This window comes from Palaemon carinicauda, chromosome 33, assembly GCF_036898095.1.
Source record: "Palaemon carinicauda isolate YSFRI2023 chromosome 33, ASM3689809v2, whole genome shotgun sequence".
NCBI classification, from domain to species: domain Eukaryota; kingdom Metazoa; phylum Arthropoda; class Malacostraca; order Decapoda; family Palaemonidae; genus Palaemon; species Palaemon carinicauda.
The window spans coordinates 59,649,271-59,674,479 of record NC_090757.1 but is presented as its reverse complement, the minus strand read 5'-3'; the positions used below and the strand labels follow the sequence as shown (position 1 = coordinate 59,674,479).

The following is a 25,209-nucleotide window of genomic DNA, read 5'->3' as shown; positions in this document are numbered from 1 at the left end:
AACAACCCCATAACTCTTTAGCAGTAGTATCTCACCTGGTGGCTGGTGCCCTATGTTTCAGAAGAACTTACCTAGACCAGTCACATTGCTAGTATCACAAGCACACAGATTCCTTAAGCCGCCAGCCGTGGTTTGTACGGAATTTAGCGAGGGGTCAGAGTTATTTCAACCTGTTATGAGCAGAGCATGTACGGGAAAACCCTGGGTCAAATACCAAGCCAGTTGGTTCAGACTTTCACCTTCCTAATGGGCGAGTCATTCCTATTGATTGCGAAAGGGTTTATATTTAGTGTTGGAACAAATGACAAATTTGAAAGTATATTGTATTTTTCCTACCAATACAAACTTGAAGCTATTTATACAAATCGGCCCTCCATCACCTATTCCCTGAGAGGTCCAGCATGCAATCAAAAGTGATGAGTCAACATTGGTGTGTGAGTGAGCGGGATAGTGTGGTATCCCCTACCCCCCGCTGTTACACCTCACTAAAATATCTTATTGCTAGTCTTCCAGCCTTGCCGAAAGTGTAATCCCTATAAATAGCTACAGGTTTGTATCGATAGGAAAAATACAAATTACTTCCAAATTTTTCATAATATGTTAAAAATGTGTGGTATTACTGTACAGTGTATGGTTTTTGGTAATTCCTTTCAATCAAGACTGGTTCCTTTACCAGAATTTTTTTTTTTTTTTTAAAGATTTACTTTACATTACATGTAAATTAACGTAGAAGTTTTAAATTTTATATAAACAACTCAACAAATTTCTTAATGGGGTGCTGAGCTAGTTTTGTTGTGTTATTTTGGGCTATAGATCTTGTAAATTGAATTTTCTAGAAAAAATTTTCATATAATTTAGAACTTTGGTTAAAAAAATAATTTTTGCAATTGCTTCATTGTAAAAGAGGTTGTAAGATTTTCCTTATTTTATTAGCTTGAATATGTTTTATGTTGACTTCATTTTCATGATGTTTGTCAATTATTAATGTAGAGCCATTTTCCAATTTCAGAGTGCTGGTGGAATATTCAATCATTTGAAAGGGATTGTTCATGCATCGGTGCAGCAAGAACCAACTCCAGATCTTCAACCAGATACATTATCTGCTTTGGCATCACTTTGTCTTGCCCAAGCTCAAGAAGTTGTGACAGTTAAAGCAATCAATGGTATGTGACTGAAATTTATATGTCTTGTTTTCATTCATTATTGTGTTGTTTTCAGGTTTAATTAATGAAGAATTTAGGTTATACTTTCAAAGATACAATTATTTCTATGAACCTCCCATGATGTTCATATTGCTTTGTCCTTGATGCTGACTCAACAGCAATGTAAATTCCTTCTTTGCACCAAGGCATCATGTGGTGACTATTGGTAACTCAAGGTGAGGCTACACCTGCTCTAATCAGTTCTTGACGTCGTCGTTTCTCAAAGATGATTTTTGTCACATATTAGGGGCAACAGGAGTTTCCAAAAAATCTTTGCGGATACTTGTTTTTGGTAAAGATGTCCAAATAAATTACTTGAGTCAAGTTTTGATGTTTATTTTTTATGCCATCTAGGTGACTTATCCCCTTATTATCTCCCTTGTACAGGTACGGTATTTCTTAGGAATTATGGCTTTTGGGAAGAGGTTCTCAAATTTCTGCAATAAATGGTTATGGGTAAAGTTTGATTTTCATACTTTTATAGAATTCAATTTTTCTTCATGAGAGGGATTGGACAGGGGTTCCTTTTTTCTTCTTCAGAGTTGATTAGATTGGTATTTAATCTAATTATTAAAGAATCACGGGTAGAAAATTTCTTCATTGGAGTTTAGATGTAGGGTTGAAATTTTTAGATCTTATTTTTGAGTTCTTACAAATAATTACATGAAACAGTTAGAATTTAAACTATTTTCTTTTTACATGGGTAAATTATGATAATTGTGTATGTAAACATATGGGCCTGGGTTACGATGAAGCTATTTTTCCCCTATTAAGCATTCAAATGATGGGCTATTTTATGTCATGTTACTTTAGTAAAGATTTTACTTGTACAGTTTCAGTCCATATTTTGTTTAGATGTAATTGCCCAAGATCTTCCTAGGTTTACAGCATTCTTCTCTTCCCTTTTGAGAGTCGGGTACAAGATATTGTCACTGCACAGTACAGTTCTTGCAATGTCCCATAATTCTATATTTATTAATTTATTAGATAAGGCAAGCTATTTGTTCTGCTTTTGCTGATAATTACCTGCAACACGAATACTTACCTCGAACTACTTTCTTAGGAGTTACCTGTAATCTCCTCTCTACCGACCAGAGTTTTGTGTAGTATACCCTAAACCCGTTTTCTATGGAGGGCTAACTCGGGAGTAAGAGAACGTGCCCCGAGGGTAGTTTTTGCGCTAGGTCGAGGTCCGCTTGGGTCGTGAGCGTCAGTAAGTTCTCTGGTCGCTGTTTATGTTAACTACTTGTTTGGTTGTTTGTGTACATACTGTTACCTGAAAACAACTTAACTACTTTACTGTAAATATCCAATCCATTGTAACATTACTCATATGATATTTATCTGTTGTTTACTATAACTATAAAACTGTAAATAAGTTGGTCAGTGTATATAGAGATTCTGAAGGATTAGGAATAAAGCACAGCACGCAGTTTCTGGAGTTTTATATTTCTACCAAAGAAAATCAACATGGTGGCAGCGGTTATTTAAAGAATCCAAAAGAAAAAAAAAAAAAGAAGCCTATTGATACAGATCGTGTTTTCCTGAAGAAAATGGCTGAATCTGTGTTTCGTTTGCCTCCACCATTAGACCCTTTGGATGATAATCTTGCTGATACTTTCAAAAAATGGAAGAGACAAGTGGACATCTACATGACAGCAAGCGGAGCTAGTTTGAAACCCAAGAAAACAAAGGTTGCAATTATACTCCATTGCGCAGGACCACAAATGGTCGAAATATTTGACCAGTTTAATTTTGAAACAGAGGAGCAGAAAGATAATCCTGATGATGTAATTAGGAAATTAGAAGAGTATTGTTGTCCTCGTACCAGTGAAGTGTTACAGTCCTTCAGGTTTTGGAAAATTTCTTACAAACAGCCATTTAATTCATTTTTGATAGAACTCAAGGTTCAGGCCGATAAAATGTAATTTTCAAGAAAAAGAGCGAATGATAAGGGATAAAATTGTGTTTTCAGTGACAGGGAAACTACAGGAGCTGCTACTTCGAGAAAGAAACTTAAATTTAGAAAAAGCTGTCGAGATATGTTTGGCTTATGAAACAACCAAACAAGTAGTTAACATAAACATCGAAGAAGCAGATGAAGGCTACGATCATTACATGTTGATGGCACCGGTTGAAATGAAAAATTCTAATAGATTAACTGCATTACTAATTGTAAACGATACCGAGGTTAGATTTCATTTGGATACGGGTGCTGACGTGAATGCAATATGTCAAAGGTATGTCAAAAAGGATCAAGTGCGACCAACGTCTGTGAAACTCGCCCTGTGGAATAAATCCAAGCTTTCGCCCATTGGCGAAACGACATTGAATGTGAAGAACCCCAAAAATGATGAAATTAGAAGTGTAACCTTCATTGTGGTTTCAAATGACCTAATGTGTTTACTTGAGTCAAAGACATGTCAAGAGATGGGATTCATGTTTGTCAACGGTAAAGCATTTGTATCAAAAATTGACATTGACCATGAGATGAGCAACCTTGGTGACCTTGGAGAGGTTAAACTTAATGTAGATTCTTCATTACCAGCAAGAATATTGCCGTGCCGACGTTTACCGATTGCATTAAAATCAAAGGTTCAAAAAGAGTTACACACTCTTGTGAAAAGAGGAATTTTGATTCCGGAGACTGAACCAACTGACTGGGTTAGTCAAATGGCAGTAGTTCAAAAAACAAATGGAAAGTTAAGAATATGTATAGATCCTCAGCCACTCAACAAAGCTCTTAAAAGGGAATATTACACATTACCAATTTTGGAGGATATACTGCCAAGTCTAAAACATGCCAAGATATTTAGCAAACTGGATGTTCAAGAGGCTTTTTGGCATATACGGCTAGATGAAGAATCCAGCAAGTTGACAACAATGATTACCCCCTTTGGTAGATATCGATGGGCTCGTTTACCTTTCGGGCTGAAGGTGAGCAGTGAAATATTTCAGCGAAAATTGAATGAGGCATTGGAGGGGCTTCGGGGTGTATACTGTGTAGCTGATGATATTGTGGTCGTTGGTTTTGGAAATGAGGAACACGACGCAATGCGTGATCACGAACAAAATCTTCAGTCACTACAGAAGCGTTGTCAAGAAAAAAAGATCAAACTAAATGAAGAGAAATCGGTTTATAGAAAAAAGGAAATCGCATTCATGGGACATCGTTTAACATCAGCTGGTGTGACGGTTGATGAAAATAAGGTAAAGGCCATTAAAGAAATGCCTGCCCCTACCGATATTTCAGGAATTCGGAGGTTTTGTGGAATGGTACAATATCTATCAAGGTTTTTACCCAATCTGGCTGATGATTTAGAACCTATCCGAGAGCTGACAAGAAAGAACTCAAAGTTTGAATGGAATGATAAGTGCACTCGCGCTTTCTCAGTGATCAAAGAAAAGGTCACCTGTACACCAGTTCTAGCTTATTTTGATCAAAGTAAGGAGCTTGTATTACAGGTTGACAGCAGCAAGGATGGTATTGGTGCAGTCATTATGCAGGAAGGACGTCCGATAGAATACGCATCAAGGACCTTAGCTAGAAGTGAACGTAACTGGGCTCAGATTGAAAAGGAAGCTCTTGCTGTGGTTTTTGGTTTAGAGCGATTTGACCAGTATACTTTTGGGCGAAGTGTTATTGTTCATAATGACCATAAGCCTCTTTCTTGTATCCTCGAAAAGCCATTAAGTCAAGCTCCAATGCGTTTACAAGTTTTAATGATGAGATTGAACCGGTACGACGTCGAATATCAGTACAAAAGCGGAAAAAGCCTATTGTTAGCCGATACCCTTAGCAGGGCCTGCCCAAAAGAGGAAAATAGACACACATTGGTATGGATGATAGATTCACTGAAAAATTACCCCGATTCAATTTTAAAGGAAGTAAGAGACGCCACCACAAACGACGAAGAGCTGCAAGAATTATTGTCTGTAATCAAGGAAGGATGGCCTGATCGCAAAGACATAATTCCCGAAGTATTAAAACCTTACTTCGATTTTAGAGATTCCATGAGTTACCAAGACGGCATCATTCTAAAGGGAACTGTTATACTGATTCCTCGTAAACTACGAGATTCAATTAAAACGAAGCTTCATGTAGCTCATCTTGGTTACGATAGCATGATGCGACGAGCAAGAGATGCAATATTTTGGCCAGGGATGTCGAAAGAAATAAAGCAAATGGCCAATTCATGTGACATTTGCCAGCAGTATAAACCTCGAAACCAGAAGGAATCGTTGATGGATGTTAATGACGGAGGCAGACCCTGGAATAAAATCGGATTAGATTTGTTTGAGATTGTTGGAAGAAATTATTTAGTCATTGTTGATTATTATTCCTCATTCACTGAAGTAGAGTTTCTAACGTCAACAACTTCAAATCATGTTATAGCGATAATCAAGAAGATGTTTTCTAGATACGGTATTCCTACCCAATTAGTGTCCGATGGAGGACCACAATTCAGCTCGTTTCAGTTTAAGGTTTTTGTTAAAGAGTGGGGTATAGAGCACCGGATGTCATCTCCTGGACATCCTCAAGGAAATGAGAAGGCTGAAGCGGCAGTTAAAATTGTAAAAAATATGATGAAGAAGACGCATGCAGATGGAAAAGATCAATATTTGGCGTTACTAGAGCTGAGAAATACACCACGTCAAGACTCTAACTTAAGTCCAGCTCAGATGATGTTTGGACGTAAATTACGGTCGATAATTCCTGAAATTATGAACAATGACAATCCAGTTTCTCAAAAAAGGGAAACACGGAGAGAATCCATAAAGAAATATTATGAAAAAACTGCAAAAGATATGACACCATTAAACGAGGGGCAACCTGTATATTATCAAAATCCAGACAAGAAAGGTTGGGAAAAGGGGCTCATTAGCCATGCACAAGGAAACCGATCCTATGTAATTGAGGGAAAGGAAGGAGGAATTTGTAGAAGAAATAGAATTCATATTCGTCCAACTACACTGGATTCATCGGCAATACCAGAAATGGAAGAAACTAGTAAATTGAGGGAAACCAACGTTAATGATGAACAAACAAGCTATCATCCTATTTGCGACATGCCTAAATTGCCAAGAAGATCAGCTCGTCTGCAGGAAAAGATGAAGGGAGAATGATTTATATTTGATTGTTTACAATGTATCCTACTTGTTCCTTATTTTATGTTATATCAATTTGTTTACTTTCTTATTTTTGTCAAAACCCAAAGAAAGGGGGATGTTTATGTTAACTACTTGTTTGGTTGTTTGTGTACATACTGTTACCTGAAAACAACTTAACTACTTTACTGTAAATATCCAATCCATTGTAACATTACTCATATGATATTTATCTGTTGTTTACTATAACTATAAAACTGTAAATAAGTTGGTCAGTGTATATAGAGATTCTGAAGGATTAGGAATAAAGCACAGCACGCAGTTTCTGGAGTTTTATATTTCTACCAAAGAAAATCAACAGTCGCGACGTGACACCACGTCTCTCTCGTCTCTCTCGACCCTTTGTGTACGCCGTGTGTGTCCCACGTGTTTACCGCGTGGTAACTTGTGCTTATCCCTTGTATTCCTGTGCGTTCACTATCCTTCCTTGTGCTTCCCAAGTGTATTCCTTTGATTCCCTGCGTTCCTGTGTCTTGTGTTTGTGCGTTATGGAGCAGATCCGCCGTTGTCCTGGGCCTAGAGCCGGAAAATCGTGTTGAGCGTTCCTCTCCAAACCTGAAGTGGATCCTCACTCCCTTTGCTCTTCCTGTAGGGGCAAAGTTTGTTCGCCTTCGGATACATGCCTCGAGTGTGTTGGTTGGAGTGAAATTCAGTGGGTGCGTTACGGCACGAAGAAAAAGAAATCGTCGAAACGTTCACCCAGAAAATCTAGTGTTTCTTCGCCGCTACCGTCGGCCAGTGAACGGTCCGACGGGGCTTCTGTCTCTCCTTCCCCTACCCAGAGTAGGGGACGAGGTAAGTCCGTTGTGGGGAAAGAACCGGGCGTTCTTCCCTAGGAGTCTGGTGAGTGTGAAGTGGGAGTTGCGGGACCTTCTCGGGCTAGTGAAGAGCCTGGTAGTGCTGTGTCAGGGAGCTCTGGAGACTCGGCCCTTGTGCTTGGGGGGCACGTTTCCTCCGATGACCCCTTATGGTGTAGCAATGTTTTTTCTGTGTCTTCGCCCCTTTCGTGGGCCTGTGTTTCAGGTTCTTCGGCAGGCGGCGACAACCAGGGTAAGTTAGGCTCCGCAGTGAGTGATGCCTTCGGATGGAAGCTTCCTAAAACGCCAGGTAGGTCCCCTATGCGGATGGAAGAGGGCCTGGATACCTGGTTCCCTAGTGTTGAGCGCCCACCCTCGTTTCCAACCCCTCTCACGGAAGTTCCTGAAACCTTCCTGCAACCCTCTACCTCGGGTACGCAACAAGTCGCGAAGTCCCCCGCGGCCCCCGCTTCTGCCCGCCGTACGGTGGGTACGGTGACGTCGGGCTCTTCGGATGGTGGGGAGTCATTCTCTTCGGGAGAAGAAGCCAGGAGAAAACATCGGCGTCAGAGGGAGCGGTCCAGGAGCAGGCGTTCCCGCTCAATATCCCGTTCCAGGTACAGCAGGAGGCGCTCCCGCTCTCCACGGAGGAAACACAGGAGGAGTAGGTCACCCGATGGTGATTGGGTTTTCGTACCCCGTAAGTCGGAGATACAGTGTTCCCCGGACCGGCGGTCCAGGGATTTCTCGCCAAGGAGACCATCCTCCAGACATTGTTATGACCCTCGCAGGGAGAAACGCGAGAAGGCCTCTGCAGGCAGGCGTAAGACAGCGAAGCCTCCGGTTCACCCCACCCAGCGGGGGGAACCGCGCTTCCTTACGGGCAGCCTGGCCGAATCAGCCCAGCTGGTGCGGCCCTCGGACGTTAAGGAACGGTTCCCGCTGTCGGGTCAGCCCACGGGATCCGCGTCCTCGTCCCCCAGAGAGCATGATCGGACACTAGTCCTCGCCGGTTCGTTGATGCCTGTCCTAACCCCCATCCCTGGTGCGGAGGTCTCCGCCGGGGAGGACCAGTACCTCCGCAGGGGAGTGCCTGTTGTGCCAGGACCAAGGCGCCCGGTGGGAGTGCCCGGTGACCCGGCTCCCCGGGCTCAAGTCGAGGCTTCGGCCGACGGTAGGGAAGGTTGCCCTACGGAGGACTCGGCCTATAGAAGAGTAATTAGTCTGATCAGGAGACATCACAAGATCGAAGAACCGGCTGCTACCGATGAGGACTACTGGAGGTCCAGCCTTATCCGGTTGATGCAGGCTCCTGTCCAACCAAAAGCCTCCCTGGCTCTTCCTGTGGCCCGAGATCTCGTCCTGGGACAAGAGCACGTTGATAGAGTGGTGGTAGGTAATGCTGAAGCTCCCAAGACGCAGAGCTCTTCGAAGTTGCTCCAGGGGCTCAAAACGCAGAGCAGGGTCTATGTGCCAGAAGGACGACGGCCGGGAGCCTGCAAAGTGGAACCTGCTCTCGACATTCTGGGACAGGGCGCCTCGGAGGACAGAGCCTCTTCAGCCCCGGTCTGTTTTTCTCCATCAGAGGCTGCGATGATGGAGGAAATGTCTAAGGACCTAGTGCACGTCTCCTCTTGGCTAGACTGGTGGGCTTCCACATTAGTAGGTGTGCAAGCTACTTATGACCCGACAGACCCAGAACAGCAAAGCCTCCTGAGGGAGCTTATCACCTCCGGGGGCAAGACTCTTAAGTTCCTCACTTACCAGTCTCTCGCCCTGACAGCGAATTGGGTGCGTCGCAAGAGGGACACCATCCTGGCGAAGATGTCCCGGAAGGTTCCAGACAGAGAGGCGAGGGCCATGAGGAGCCTTCCTTTGTGGGGTGACTCCTTGTTCCCCTTAAAGGACTTGGAGGAGATCATGGAGAAGGTGGCTAAGAGGAAGGAAATAAACGCGGCCAGGCCTACGCTGGTAAGGAGACCTCCCTACAAGAGGTCAGTCTCAGACAGTGCTGCGACGTCTCAGGCCCCTCCTAGCCTGACGAAGAGAGAAGCCCCTTCTTCCTCCTGGGCCTCAGCGCCTCGGCCCCCCCGTAGAGGAGCCCCAGCAGCTTCAGCCTCCTTTAGGACAGGTTATTCTGCCTCCAGGAGAGGCCGTTCAGACCGCTCCTCCAGGAGGAGATAGAGTGGGAGGCCCCCTATTCCTGCCCAAGCCTCAGGTTGGGGGATGCCTCAGACTATATTGGCAAGCATGGAAAGCTCACGGAGCAGAGCCCTGGACAGTGTCCGTACTGAAGGAGGGCTACAGGTTACCGTTCTTAGCAGAACCTCCCCCTCTAATTCCGGCCAGCCGGTCGGAGTGGTTGGTACCCAAGGACCCGTTGAAGAGGGCCGCCCTTCAAGAGGAGGTGTCCACCATGTTGGAGAAGGGCGCCATGGAGGAGATCCTACACCCAGGACCAGGTTTCTACAGTCGTCTGTTCCTGGTGGAAAAAGCGACAGGGGGGTGGAGGCCGGTGATAGATCTGTCGGCTCTCAACAAGTTCATAAGGAAGACAGAGTTCAAAATGGACACTCCGAAGTCAGTCCTGCTGTCCTTGAGGGAGAAAGATTACATGATGACCATAGACCTCAAGGACGCTTACTTCCAAATTCCGGTCCACCCCTCGAGTCGAAAGTTTCTCCGGGTGAAATGGGGTACCCGGATCCTGCAATTCAAGACCCTTTGCTTCGGATTGTCAACAGCTCCCCAGGTATTCACGAGAGTTCACGACAGTCTCGGTGTGGGCCCACGAGCGAGGCATTCGCCTCATCCGGTACCTGGACGACTGGTTGCTTCTTTCCTCCTCGAAGGACGTCTTGAAGGAGCAAGGGATGAAACTTCTCCAGTTTTGCAAGGGTCTGGGTATCATGATCAACCCGGAAAAATCGAACCTATCCCCCTCCACCAGAATGACCTATTTGGGGATGTCACTGGATACCCTTCTAGGAAAATCATTCCCGTCGGAGGACAGAATAAGCAATCTGATGAAGATCCTTCGTCCGTTCCTGTCGGGGCAACCCAGGAGGGCGAAGGACTGGCAAAGACTAATAGGGCATCTGGTATCGTTGGAAAAACTGGTTCCCCGGGGGAGACTCAGACTCAGAGCCGTCCAATGGAACCTGAAGAACCTCTGGTGCCAACTGGACTCGCAACAGAAACTAATCCCAGTCCTACCAAACACAATACCCTCCCTGGAATGGTGGCATTGCCGGTCGAACTCGCTCAAGGGGATGCCCTTCGCGAACGACCCTCCCGAGTTACTTCTTTTCACAGACGCCTCCAACCAGGGATGGGGAGCCCATCTCCTCAACGGGACGGCGAGAGGAACCTGGATGGACGGGGAGAAGGACCTACACATCAATGTCCTAGAGTTGAAGGCAGTCCAGAAAGCTTGCCTACACTTCGTAGATCTACTAAGGGGAAATACTGTGGCGTTGATGTGCGACAACGCCACAGTGGTAGCGTACATAAAGAAACAAGGAGGTTTGAAATCAAGGGAATTGTGCGATCTCGCCCTAGAGATCCTAGATTGGGCAGAAACGAACCAGGTTGTGTTATTGGCAAGGTTCATCCCCGGGAAAAAGAACGTTCTAGCCGACGGTCTCAGCAGGATGGGTCAAATAGTAGGGACAGAATGGTCCCTCCTTTCAGAAGTAGCCAAGCTCATCATCCAACGTTGGGGTTCCCCGGTGATGGACCTCTTTGCAACCAAACTGAACGCGCAACTTCCCGTGTATTGTTCTCCTGTCCCAGACCCGAGGGCAGCCTTGGAGGATGCCTTTCAGCACAGGTGGGACAACCTAGACGTGTACGCTTTTCCCCCCTTCACGTTGATAAGGCAAGTACTCAACAGAGTAAGGACTGCCCGAAACTTAAGGATGACTTTGGTAGCGCCCTGGTGGCCGGAGAGAGTGGTTCGCAGACCTAAAAGACCTGGCGAGTCACTCCCCGACAGGTCAGATCTTCTACGACAGCCGCACTTTCTCAGGTTTCACGACAACCCACAGTCTCTACGCCTTCACGCCTGGAGACTATCGAGCGACTCCTGAAGAAAGAAGGGTATTCAGCAGCTACGGCTAAGAGGATGTCGCTATACCTGAGAAGGTCGTCGGCAGCGGTCTACCAAGCGAAGTGGGCCTCTTTCACGAAGTGGTGCGCTTCGAGGCACATTAAACCCCTCAAAGCCTCGGTCCCAGACATAGCAGACTTTCTGGTATATCTCAGGGACGAAATAGGAATGTCAATCCCAGCTATAAAAGGAGTGCGGGCTGCCTTGGGTCAAGTCTTCCTTCTGAAGGGCATCGACCTGGGTTCCTCTAGACACATCTCGATGCTTGTCAGGAGCTTTGAGCAGTCCTGCCCCCCACAAGCAGTCAGGGTGCCTCAGTGGGACTTAGCTAGGGTCCTGAAGATGTTAAGTGGCCCCCCCTTCGAGCCAATGAAAGATATCGTAGACAGGGATCTCACTCTCAAGACAGTCTTTTTGTTAGCCTTGGCTTCCGCAAAAAGAGTAGGGGAGATCCATGGGCTGTCTTATGACGTCTCTCATTTGAAGGGGTGGAAAGAGATCTCTTTCAAGTTCGTTCCTTCATTTGTGGCGAAAACCCAGAACCCAGCTGTCTGGGACCCAAAATTCGAAGGTTTCTCTCTGCCAGCTATCCCTAGGACGGGGAATTCTGAGGATTTGAGATTATGCCCGGTCCGTGCCATTAGAAAATACCTTGAAAGGACTGCTCATCTCCGGCCAGGCATCAAGAGCCTTTTCGTCTCCACAGGTGTTACTAAGAAACAGGTATCTAAGAATACCATTTCCTTCTGGTTGAGACAAGTTATTGCCAGGGCCTACAGGGAAGAAGGACTGGCCTTACCAGGCGCCCCCAAACCCCATGACATCAGGGGTCTGAGCACGTCCTTAGCCTTTGAGAAAAACATGGCAGTGGGTCAGATCCTTCGGGCAGGTACCTGGTCTAACCAGTCAACCTTTACTGCCCATTACCTCAAGGACTACTCAAGGAGGTCCTTAGACGGGTTCTCCATTGGAACAGTCATCTCCGCGCTCCAAGTGATTTAACGGTAAAAGCCCCAGGCTCAATCGTGGATAGCAAACCGGGAGACACAGGTTCGTTCCCTTTCACCCTAATCCCCGTTTTTTTTTTTCCTATCCTTATCGGAGATAACCCTCTTGTAACCATTGGATAACACGTCTCTGCAACTACGTTACTGGATTCAACATCAGAAGAAGTTTTTCAAAGGGTGAGTACTTAGACACTAAAGTGAGCTCTTTGTGTAGTTACCCTATCGTCCGTTTTCCTAGTATGTTTTGTTTTATTCCTAGGCCTCTTGGCTTCCGCTTGCTGGGTCTGAGGGTCAGGAAGGCACTCCCACCTCCTAAAGTGTAAGTCTCCTAAGAAAGTAGTTCGAGGTAAGTATTCGTGTTGGAACAAATCAAAAATTTTAAGTAATTTTTATTTTTCCTAACATACTTACCGAGAACTACTTTCGGGTAATGGCCCTCCCTACCTTCCCCGAGTGCCTCTCTGCCCTTGCGAGAATTGTGCAACATCCGAAGAACTTACTGACGCTCACGACCCAAGCGGACCTCGACCTAGCGCAAAAGCTACCCTCGGGGCACGTTCTCTTACTCCCGAGTTAGCCCTCCATAGAAAACGGGTTTAGGGTATACTACACAAAACTCTGGTCGGTAGAGAGGAGATTACAGGTAACTCCTAAGAAAGTAGTTCTCGGTAAGTATGTTAGGAAAAATAAAAATTACTTAAAATTTTTGATATTTAGTTTATATTGTAGTTCCCACTGTTTTAAGAGGTAAAACCTGGTCTTGCATGTCTATCTGAGGACATTCTTTTTGGTTTATTTAGTTTTGGATTATGTAGAGATAAAAATTTCCCAATTTGAGTTGTAAACATCAATTGTTCCTGCACAAATACAAACCCTTCGCTATTTATAGGGGTATTACTTTTTGCGAAGCTGGAAGACGGAACTATGATAATTTTAGCTAGGGATAGCCTAACGACTCCAACCGCTAGTTAGTGGGTGGGGTTCGGGCACTCACACCTGGTCTGAGCAACCACTTTGGTTTCTGGCTAGGTAGAGAACAGACGCTGTTGCTCTCTCCCACTTTTTGACTTACCTTGATATTGACATTTTTCTCCTTTCTTTGCAGATTGTGTGTTCGTTTGGAGTTCCATGCGTACTTGTCCTGGTCTCGAAGGCCACATCTTCAGTACCTTCATGTCCTTCTTAGAAACGGACCCTCACCTGTTGTGTCCAACTTTTCGGGGCCGCCAGTGATCTGCCTCCCAGTGGGAGAGGTTTGGGCAATGGAAGAAGAAGTCCAAGCGTGGTTCTTCTCCTTCGAGGTCTTACTTGAAGTCGAAGGACCCGCTGCCTTCCTCTATCCCTCGATCGCTTCCCGAAGCTGCTCTGTCGCTGGTCCCTTCCGGGGATCGTCCGAGTAGCACTGCAGGCTTGGTTACTCTAGGTCAACCTTGTGAGCAAGGTGACGGCACTGTCTGCCATAGTGAATCAGCTCTACCCCTTCCCCCAGGGAGCATTGTCTTTTGTGTCCATCACTGAGCGTTGATGGTCAAACGACGTTCTCTTTGAACTCCTTCAATTGTGAGTGGAGAGGAGGCAATCATCTCTCTCCTCCGTGGAGGTTGATCCTCCTTCTGTGGGCACCAGCGCTACACCCGTCTCTGACTTTTAGTCTTCTGAGATCGATGCCCAGGAATTGGTTGACCCACCAGGGGCGGTGGCATAACTAAGTCCAAGGCAGGGTTTCCCTTCGGGAAATACGTCTCATTCCCAAGAGAAATCGCTAGTGGGCAGCGGAAACGATATGTGTATGCTTCTCCTTCAAGGCCGGAGGTAGAGCGTTGCCTTAAATGTGAACCATCCTCCCCCTCGAGGGAGGTAGATCTAGCTAGAGCAGACTCCCCCTCGGACGGTCTCTGCTGGACGTTCCCTTTTGGGGGTCTGTCGGGTGTAGGAGTTTGTGACCCCTCTCCATTCAGGACGTGCTCTTCCTCGTGCAGTCTTTGAACTCCTGGGTTTTAGTCACGATGTCCCTTTGGGGTCTCTCGACAGTCACGTTGACCATTCGGGGTCTCGCGGCATGGAACTTTCGTGTTCCAGTTGCATTGAGCTGGCTAGTTCTTGAAACATTGGTCATGCTGAACCTTGGGCTCTCATACCAACTGTCACGCAGAGACCCTTCGGGATCTCGCAACAAGGGTTACGCTGAGCCTTCGGGCTTTTGTGCCCTTATTCACGCTGAGTCTTCTAGCTCTCCTGTCCTTAGTCACGCTGAGCCTTTGGGCTCTCGTGGCAGGGAGTCCTCGGTCTCCCGTTGTGTAGAACCTTCAGGTTCTCATGGCTTTAGTGACGCTGAGCCCTCAGGCTCTCGTGACCGCTGTTATCCTGAGTTGGCTGTCTCACATAACAGTGTCGCATGAACCCTGTGGTCTCACACGACGTGATTCCTAAGGGATAGTCTCTACTCAGGTTTCGATGACGTAGTTCCTTCGGGTTCTCGTCATGTTCTTTGTCGTGTGAAACCTGTGGTCTCATGCGACACAATTCCTGAGGGATCCCATCTCCCATTAGGTTTCGATGACGTAGTTCCTGTGGGTACTTGTCATGTTCCTCATCGCGTGAACCACACGATTCCTGGGGGATTCCATCTCCCATCAGGTGTCAGTAACGCAGACGATCCCCTAGGGTCGCGAGACCTGGAATTGTTCCATGGTAGCTCCTCCCGTGGGTCTTTGTTCCCTTGCTCATGCTCCGTCTGTTGCTGTGGTGCGCGGCAGACCAGGCTGTCGCGTAACATGGCAGTGTCTCGTGAGAGAGCTGGGTCTCACAATTATCCATCCTCGTGAGATGTGTCTGGCCCCACTTCGGTGTTCTCGTCCTGAGACGAGATTCCTTCACCCTTTTTGGCTGCAGGAGGTTTCCCTGCCAAGGGCAAACATCCTGCCAGGAGAGACTTTTCATCAGTCTCTCCAGTCTCGTGTGCCTCCACCTGCCCAGAGATAATTGTTGCCCACACGACGACACCCAGATCCTTCCCCGAAGGGAAGACCTCTGCCGATCTTGCCTCTAGGTAAGAGGGCTAAGATTCCAGCAGAGGTTTCGAAGCCCAGGGATCCATACCGTCCCAAGGACCTAACTCCCAGCACATCGGGAGCCAGCAATCCCCCACGTCCGCGAGCATTATTTAACATAATGCGGCATGCTATAACTGGGGTCATTCCGTGTTCCCAGTCCTTAAGCGGCATTCCCAGGATTCCACTGTTGCCTTTTCTCTTCCCAGGCTCCTCTCCATCTGCTGATCCCAGAGGTAGTTCAGTGGACTCCGCCCCGCTGGAGCCTCCAAGCAAGGAGAAACCCCTCTCTTCTCGCAAGAGGGCCCGGGAAGAGAGTGCTCCAGAACCAAACGGGAGTCCCCTACAATTCAAGTTACCACAGGCCAAACCCAAAGGGAGGAGAAAGAGGATACGACCATCTCCTAAGGAAGACGAGACAATCTCCTATACGGAGTGCAAAGGGAAGCACGCCTTCCAACACAGTGCGACGTGGTTCCTCCTCCTGCGGAGTTCCATCCCCCCCTCCCCCAGGTCAGGAGAGACTGTCAGGTCTACGCTGATGGAGGAAGTTCTGCATGAGCGTAGAGAGCCGAAGGATTTGTATCCATCCATCCAAATACCAAGGCACTTCCCCCAATTTTGGGGGGTAGCCGACACCAACAATGAAACAAAACAAAAAGGGGACCTCTACTCTCTATGTTCCTTCAGCCTAATCAGGGACTCAACCGAGTTCAGCTGGTACTGCTAGGGTGCCACAGCCCAACCTCCCCCATTTCCACCACCCTAGAGTGTGGGGAGCAGTCACTCTCCCCCCAGCTCCATCTCCTTGTCGATGTCTCGCAGGAATTTTTTACAGGAGAGGGGGTTCCCAGCCCCCTCGTCCCGTCCCTTTTAGTCGCCTCTTACGACACGCAGGGATAACGTTGGCGCTATTCTAATTTTTATATGCCCCCGCGGCCACAGGGGGCATTTGTATACTTTCCCCAAATCCTCAGCCAGACCTCCCTTACCTTGACATGACAGGCAAAGGAAGACTAGCACATCTGTGGCAATTGACCTGTCCTTGGCCTATCCTGATGTTGACCTTGACCCACTCCGGGCTCTTATGTGTGAGAGCTCGGAAGTGAATGAGCAAAATTACTTGGAAGACAACGTTTTGCCAGCTTCCTCTAGCCCTAAGATGACGGAGGATGAACGAAAGAAGACTGAACAACCCTTCTGGCTGGTGTTGGCCTGCATTCGTACCATCAGTGGGCTGTCAGATCCATCACCAGCCCCTCTTGAAAGTAAGGACACGGTCCTCGACCAGTTCTATGGCATCCAGCGACCCCTGAGTGCCAGTGCTGCTGTGCCCTGGTCAAAGGGGTTGAGGGGTGCTAAGTGGAAGGCAGTGTCTCAGGCTACAGGTTTGTCTTCCTCCCTTCGTTCTAACAACCTCTCCAGACTACTCCTGCCACCTTTTGTGCTTTAGAGGAGGTACTATGAGATCCTCATTGAGCGTCTTGACCCATCTATAGGGGCACTTTCAAAGGGTATGCCTTTTGAGAATTTAACAGGATTGCCAGTCTCATTTACGGCCTCCGGCGTCCTCAATCAAGAAAAAGTAAACAAATATGTCATGCAGGCTACTTTGTGGCTAGATTTTTGGTTGGGGTCTGTGAGACAACTGGTCCAGTCTCAGGACTGGTCTCAGGAGTCCACTAGGGAGTCTATGGAGACTTTCCTATTGTCCGGCACTCAGGCAATCAAGTTCTTTACTCATGTGAAACTTTGGGCCTACACCATTTTGAAGAGGAGGGATGCTATCATAGGGAAGTTCCATAGGCAGCTTTCAGGCCGATGTGGCGAGGCTCAGGAACTCTTACTTTCGAGGGGAGCTCCTTGTTCAACCCAAAGTATGTCGAGGGGGTGATGTGAGAAAGAGAAAGTCCAATCACAACTCTCATCCATAAGGCCTTAATGTCAAGGCCTTACCCTGCTCAGCCACAGCAGAGACCAGCAGCTAAATTGCCGTCGAAGAGGGCTAGAAACTCAAAACAACAGGGTCCCAAGGTGTTTGAGCAGATCTTTCGAGACAAAAATTCTCTATGGAGGTAGGGGGAAGAGGGGGTCTGGCCATTGCTGACCCCACTAGTATGGGCAGCCCACCCATTTGACCTCCTGTGGGGGATTCCTGCAGAGGTGTCTTCATCACAGGGCCGAACCCTTGACAGTCAAGGTGATTTGCTCAGGGTATTGCATCCCGTTCACTACATCTCTTCCTCCACTGACTCGAGTGCCACTTCCACCAAACTCCTATGGTAAGGGATCCGCACAGGAGTTAGCCCTTCGGGCAGAAGTCCAGACCACGTTGGAGAAGGGTGCTCTCAAAGAGGTCCTCGACGGGTCCCCAGATATTTATAGTCTACTCTTTCTTGTGAGAAAGGCATCTGGAGGCTGGAGACCAGTCATCGATCTCTCGGCCCTGAACAGGTTTGTCGAACAAACACTATTCACAGTGGAGACAGCCAACACCGTCAGACACGCAGTAAGACAGAGGGTTTCATGTCCATTCTAGACTTAAAGGACACATATAGATCCCGATCCATCTGTCTTCCAGGAAATATCTAAGATTCATACTAGACCAGAAGCACTACTAGTTCAAGGTGCAGTGTTTCAGTCTATCCACAGCACCTCAGATATTCATGAGTGTTCACTCGTGTCTTCATGAGCCCACAGAATCTATATCCGTCTCCTAAGATACCTGGACGACTAGCTTATTCTGGCAGACTCGGAGGCGGCCGCCGCCGAGAAGAGCTTCTAAGCTTTTGCCAGGATCTCAGGATCAAGGTAAACCTTGAGAAGTCTCATCTGTCACCCTCTCAGAAACTGGTATATCTGGGCATGCAATTAGACACCTTAAGGCAAAAACAATTTCCACGAGACGAAAGGATTCAGAGGTTGAGGAAGGTAGCACGGCCCTTGCTCAGATGAGGAGAGCTCCCAGCACAGATTGGTCATCTGTCATCTCTGGCCCGTCTAGTTCCCAACAGTCGCCTCAGGAGGAGATCCTTCCAGTGACATCTAAAATCCCAATGGAATCAGTCCATGGACTCCTACGATTATCTAATCCGCATAGGTCAAGAGGAATGGATAGACCTCTGATGGTGGCTGGCAGACCTAAACCTCTTCGAAGGGGTTGATCTTCTCATTCTTCCCCAGGAATTGATGCTCTTTTTAGATGTATCAAAAGAGGGGTGGGTTCCCCACATAGAACCACATCATTGCCGGCTAATGGTCCAGATCTGAAAGGTATCGGTACATAAATCCCATTGACATGATGGCAGCCTTCTTTGCCCTCCAGCATTTCCAGCAGTTCCTGTCGGGGCACAATGTGTAATGATGAGCGGCAATACCATAGTAGTTGGTTACCCAAACAAGCAAGGCTTTACCTTTTTCCAGCTGCTGTGCCATCTAGCAGTAGAGATACTCAGATGGGCACAAGGCAACTCGGTGACCCTATCGGCTCGTTTAATTCCAGGCAAGCGGAATGTGCTAGCAGACAATCTGAGCAGACCTATTCAGATAGTGGTCTCTGAGTGGTCTATGAATCATCTAGTAGCCAACAAAGTCCTGATTTTGTGGGGTTCCCCGACTGTGGATGTGTTCGCAGTGGCCCTGAACTTCAGGCTTCTGTTGTACTGCTCCCCACTCTCAGATCCTCAGGCTCTTGGCAAGATGCATTCCAACATCGGTGGGTCAACCTAGACGTGTTTGTGTTCCCCCACTTTTTCTGATAAGAAAAGACTTCAACCAGGTTTTAGTAAGCGAGAATTTACGGATGACTCTTATAGCTCCGCTATGGCATCATGCAGAATGATTTCCAGACCTTCTGCAACTCCTCACGGAGATCCTGAGATCTCCCTCCATGACAAGATCTACTCAAACAGCCACATGCCAACGTCTACCACAAAGCTGTAGCTTCGCTTTGACTTCACGCCTGGAGACTGTCCAGCACCTTCTCACAGATAGAGGCTTTTCGCAACACGTTGCGAGAAGGATGGCTTGGATACCTTAGCCGCTCCACAGCTTCAATCTACCAGGCGAATTGGTCAGTTTTCTGGGGTTGGTGTCGTGGAAGGGGTATATCTCTCCTCGATGCCCCTGAACCAACTATATTATTATTATTATTATTATTATTATTATTATTACTACTACTTGCTAAGCTACAACCCTAGTTGGAAAAGCAGGATGCTATAAGCTCAAGAGCCCCAACAGGGAAAATAGCCCAGTGAGGAAAGGAAAGGAAAAATAAAATCTTTTAAGAACAGTAACAACATTAAAAATATTTCCTATACAAACTATAAAAACTTTTAACTAAACAAGAAGCAGAGAAATTAAATAGAGTAGTGTGCCTGAGTGTACTCTCAAGCAAGAGTACTCTAACTCAAAACAGTGGAAGACCATGGTACAGAGGCTATGGCACTGCCAAAGACTAGAGAATAATGGTTCAATTTTGGAGTGTCCTCCTAGAAGAGCTGCTTCCCATAGCTAGAGAGTCTCTTGTACCCTTACCAAGAGGAAAGTAGCCACTGAACAATTACAGTACAGTCGTTGACCCTTGGGTGAAAAAAAATTGTTTGGTAATCTCCGTGTTGTTAGGTGTATGAGAACAGATGAGAATCTGTAAAGAATAGGCCAGACTATTTGGTGTATGTGTAGGCAAAGGGAAAGTGAATCGTTACCAGAGAGATGGATCCAATGTAGTACTGTCTGGCCAGTCAAAGGACCCCATAACTCTAGTGGTAGTATCTAAATGGATGGCTGGTGCCCTGGCCAACCTACTACCTATATAGCGGCGTTCCTTGTGTACCTTCGGGAAGAAATGGTTTTCTCGGTTTTGGCAGTCAAAGGCTACCGCTCAGCCGTGAGTTTCGCCTTTAAACTGAAAGGGGTTGATATATCATTCTCGGAACTTTCCTTACTCATACGGAGTTACGAAATTACTTGGCCCCAGTCAGAGCTTAGACCTCCTCCTTGGAATGTGGTTCGGGTCCTCCTTACGAACCATTATGCCAGGCAACAGATACCCACCTCACATGGAAGACTGTGTTCCTAATTGCTTTGGCCTCTGCCAAGAGAGTTAGTGAACTCCATGGTCTATCTTCTGATGTCCCAGGCTCAGAAGGTAGGTAGAAATAATTCTCAACTATGTCCCTGAGTTTATTGCCAAGACTCAAAATCCAGGTCTACTGGACCCTAGGTTTGGCCCATTCCAGATAGTAAGTCTTCATTCTGTAACCGAAGATCCAGAGCAAGTGGTACTTTGCCCAGTCAGGAGTCTGAGGCGTTACCTGAAAAGAACGGCAGCAGCTTGCCCCTGAGAGCCAACACTGTTTGTTAGCAAGAGGAAGGTGAAGAGGATTTCCTCCTGGATTCGGAAAGCAGTTTATTCTGCCCTTAATCCAGATCATCCTCTTTCCAAATGACCCAGAGTTCATGACGTCAGGGACATTTTAATGTCCCTGGCGTTCAAAAAAAAATGACTGTGGTACAGGTACAACAAGTGGGCGAGTGGAAGCATCGGACGACCTTCTCCGTCCACTACCTGCAAGACGTAACCCACAAGAACATGGATATGTTTTCCATTGGTCCTGTGGCTACTGCACAACAAGTGGTCTAAACACCTCAAGCTCCTTGCTGGACAAGTAGCAAAGGGTTGAGGTCTGAGGTTACTCAGGTTAGTCTGGGGTGTATGAGTAAGAATGACTTGACCCCTTTCTTCTTTTCAGGGGGGAGGGGGGGGGGGGGGCAGCACCACGGTCTTCAGCAAAGACCTCGCCTCTCTGCAGGTAAGACTCATTTCCCTTGTGCATCCTGAGTATAGAAATAATACTTTGTTGCATCCCCAATACCTCTTCAAAGGAGGGTATTGTGTAAGTCAAAGAACTCTCCTACGCTTGTATTGAGTTCCTACGTTAAAGACAAGCCACATTTCTAGGGTTTGTATTTGCATAGGAACAAATGACAAATATGTAAATAATTTGTATTTTTCCTAGCATACAAACCTGGAGCTATTTATACAAATTAACCAGCCAACCTGTCCCCAAAGAAGTCCTGCCAGAAAGCAAAAGTGGTTGCTCAGCCCAGGTGTGTGAGAGAGAGAGCGGGATAGCTGGGCTACCCCCTACTCCCACCCGCTAACTAGCGGTTGGAGTAGTTATCCCACTAAAATTATCATGTCTCATCTTCCAGCTTCGCCGAAAGTAATCTATCTATATACCAAGGCACTTCCCCCCATTTTTGGGGGTAGCCAACATCAAACAAATGAATAAAAGGGGACCTTTCCTCTCTACGCTCCTCCCAGCCTGATGAGGGACTCAACTGAGTTCGGCTGCTACTGCTAAGGTGCCACAGCCCACCCTCCCCTGTTATCCACCACAAGTGAAGCTTCATAACGCTGAATCCCCTACTGCTGCTACCTCCGTGGCCATGCCAAGGCAACTGGAGGAAGCAGTAGGGCCTACCGGAACTGCGTCACAATCGCTCGCCATTCATTCCTATTTCTAGCACGCTCTCTTGCCTCTCTTACATCTATTGTCCTATCACCCAGAGCTTTCTTCACTCCATCCATCCACCCAAACCTTGGCCTTCCTCTTGTACTTCTCCCATCAACTCTTGCATTCATCACCTTCTTTAGCAGACAGCCATTTTCCATTCTCTACACATGGCCAAACCACCTCCTTGGAGATGTGTGATGTAGCTTATGATTCGAAGGCAAAATTAAAGATGATTTTTATGATAAAATATATTTCCATACTTGCCTTCATATCATATAGGTGTTTCACCTTCTCTCATCCCCATGTAATTGGTGGTGGTTCACAATGATTATCTAATTCACAATATTGTCCACACCAAGAGAATGAGGATCATGATTTCCCCACTATAATATACCCTTAAACAATTTCTGCAGTAATTGCTAACAAATAATTACAATTAACGTATTTTGAATCTGGAGCAGGGTAGTAATGTCGACCTTGAGTCAATACCGTCGAAAGACTGAAGACGAAGGTGTGCCTACCTACACAGTGGACTGCTGTTAGTCCCCAGATGTCACCTGGTACTTACAGGGGTGTTAGTGGCTTAGTCCCATGGCTGGTACAAAAGGGGAATATGAAGTAAAGAGCATTTCATGTAACTTCCAATTTTATATGTTGTAGCATGTGTTTTTGAATTAAATAGGTTATGATGCAGTTGTGAATGGAAATGATAAATTTTATGATAAGAATATTTTATTTTTTTCGTCTGATCTGTCATCAATTAAGCCATCTTTAGATAATTTTTTTTCTTGATGGAATTCTTTGCATTTAATTGTTGTTATTGGAGTTTCATTGTATTTTTAGATCAGATGAAGGATATGGTTGTAGCCAAGCTATGCTCACAATGTGAAGAAATGTTTGCTGATGCCTTGAAACACCTCCAGAGAGAAAGTTTGAAGCAACTCTGGGACAGGGATTGGATTTCTCGTGTAGCAGGAAAGCAAGCTGGATACCATGCTCTTTCTGAGTACTACCAAAGTAGGGTATGTTAGATTATGAATTTTGTAATTGAATATTTTATTTATTATTGTTTACAATTTCCTATCAGATTTATTACCTTATTTAGAGATATGACCAATTATAGTCTACTCTTTTTTTCAAACACTCGGATCTTATTTTTTTCAGGTTTGTAATAGTAGAAAGGCAGTTGGTGAGGAAATTGCTCGGTTGCGTCATGCCATGGAATTGTTCAAAGCAGCACAAACTCGCTCGGGAGACTTAGCTTTGTTTTCAGACCAACAGGGAAGAGCACAACGTGCTCTTGATGATGCTGTTAAAGACAATGATTTTATTTACCATGAAAGAGTTCCAGATGTAAGTTGATGATTCCATGTGTAATTTATTTGATTTTGTATTCTCAAGTTATCATATAATTGAAAAATTTGTTACGTTTGTTATACATGATGAAAACATTGAATAGCTATTCATATTCAGTCATGAAATTTCACCTTTCCAGCAGTAATTTGTTTTATTTTGTAATCTTAAGTTTTCTCATAATTTATGAATTTTGTTTTGTTTGTTATAAATGATGAAAACTTGTAGTAGTGCTTCATATTCAATAATGAAAAGTTAACGCTTTTATATTAATCATAACTGATGATAATCTTGACAGAGGTGAGTGATGGATAACTGACATACAAATTTTAAGGTTCAAGATAACCTTATTTATAATGTTGGTAGTGGCCACTAAATTGCCATTGGATGTTGTACAGAGATTTTATATCTTAACATTTCATTTCTTTTTCTTAGGTCAAATCCTTGTCAGCTATTGGTAAAGCTCCTGTTGCTAAACTTATTCCAGTACCCGAGAGGTTCAGTACAAGTTTCAATGATCTCTTCGAAACCTTGGTTCCTGTCAGTGTACAGCAAGCTATGGTATCTTACGATGTTCGCAAGCAAGAAATTGTGTCTGCTGAGATTGGGAAGTTGCGTGAGAGTACTCAGTTGCTCAATTCTATTCTAGCCTCTCTCAACTTACCGGCTGCTATCGAGGATGTTGGCGGAGAAGTAGTGCCTCAGTCCCTCAGTGACAAATCAAATTCAGTTGTAGAGGCAGGAGGTTGTGATGTAAGTGTTGATACCATATGTAGGGTAATGTTATGAGCTGTACTGGGCATCAAAAGATATTTTATTTATTTTTGTGTGCAATTACAAGTATAGGAATCAAAATTGCCTTTTAGGGGCAACCCACATAATTTAGAATAAATTATTTGGTGTTTGGATTTCATTGAGTAAATAGTAAATATGTGAGGAAAAGAGAATGTGTATTTGATATGACAAATTATTCAGTGTGACTGTAGACAAATAAAAGAGCTACAAGTAAGATGGATCCAACATCAGACTACCTGGCTTGCCCCTAAAAGAATTGCCTTAATCAATCTTGAACTTCATATACATTTAGTAGTCCTGTTATTTATAGCGATAAGCATGGGATAGGTAAGGCTTCTCATGGTGCCTGAGGGTATTTTGGTATCCTTTTAGTCTTGCAGAACTACAGAGAAGGGTGGTAGTGTGGCAAGAGACTTTGGAAAGTGGTGGTTTGAGGGTAAAAGTGAATAAGACTGAAGCTTGGGTTAGCAGTAAGGAAGGTAAGGACTGGATAGCCATACATGAAAGTAGAGGAGCAGTTATAAAACAGGTAGAACAATTTAGATACATGGGATCTTCTTTAAATCAGGTGGATGATGTGAGGCTGAAGTTGAGAATAGGATAAAAGCAGCATGGGAAAAGTGGAGGGAGGTAGCTGGAGTGGTATGTGATAGGAAAATGCAAATCAAGGTAAAAGTCAAGATCTATAGCACAGTAATAAGACCAGTAGTAATGTATGGATCAGAAACTTGGGCATCAAGACGAAAAAGGATGCAAAGCTTGAAAGAGCAGAGATAAGAATGCTGAGACTGATTATGGGGATATAATTATTTGAAAGATAGGAAAATGAGGAGATGAGAAGAATGGCAGGTGTAGTAAAGATTACCGATATGATGAGAGTGTCATGACTGAGATAGTGTGGGCTTGTGTTAAGGATGGATGGTGGGGAGGAAGTGAGGAGCGCTTGGGAGGAACCTGTTAGAGCGAGAATTAGATGGCGAGATAAGGTGAAGGATGATGGGGTGAGAAGAGGTTTGGTGAAAGAGGATGCCATTGATCGAAGGCATTGGAGAGGGCGCATCAGGCAACCAACCCTTTAATGTAGAGGTAACAGTGGGGAAGAAGTTGTGTTTCTCTAACGTACTAATGGCATTAGATAACTACCAAAGACTAATGGAAAGTATAATAATATATGATTCTTTGCCTCAGCTCTGTAAGGGCTATT

At 45.7% G+C, this 25,209-nt stretch overlaps 1 protein-coding gene across 1 annotated transcript in view; it reads left to right on the top strand.

Annotated features, from left to right (window-relative positions):
- The window catches only part of ALiX (programmed cell death 6-interacting protein-like protein AliX), a 97,512-nt gene that overhangs the window by 38,354 nt on the left and 33,949 nt on the right, over window positions 1-25,209 (top strand). Inside the window, exons 4-7 of the mRNA XM_068357029.1 lie at window positions 1,010-1,163; window positions 22,701-22,879; window positions 23,022-23,210; window positions 23,646-23,963. Of these exons, the coding sequence (XP_068213130.1) occupies window positions 1,010-1,163; window positions 22,701-22,879; window positions 23,022-23,210; window positions 23,646-23,963 (840 nt within the window). The remainder of the gene's footprint in view (window positions 1-1,009; window positions 1,164-22,700; window positions 22,880-23,021; window positions 23,211-23,645; window positions 23,964-25,209) is intronic.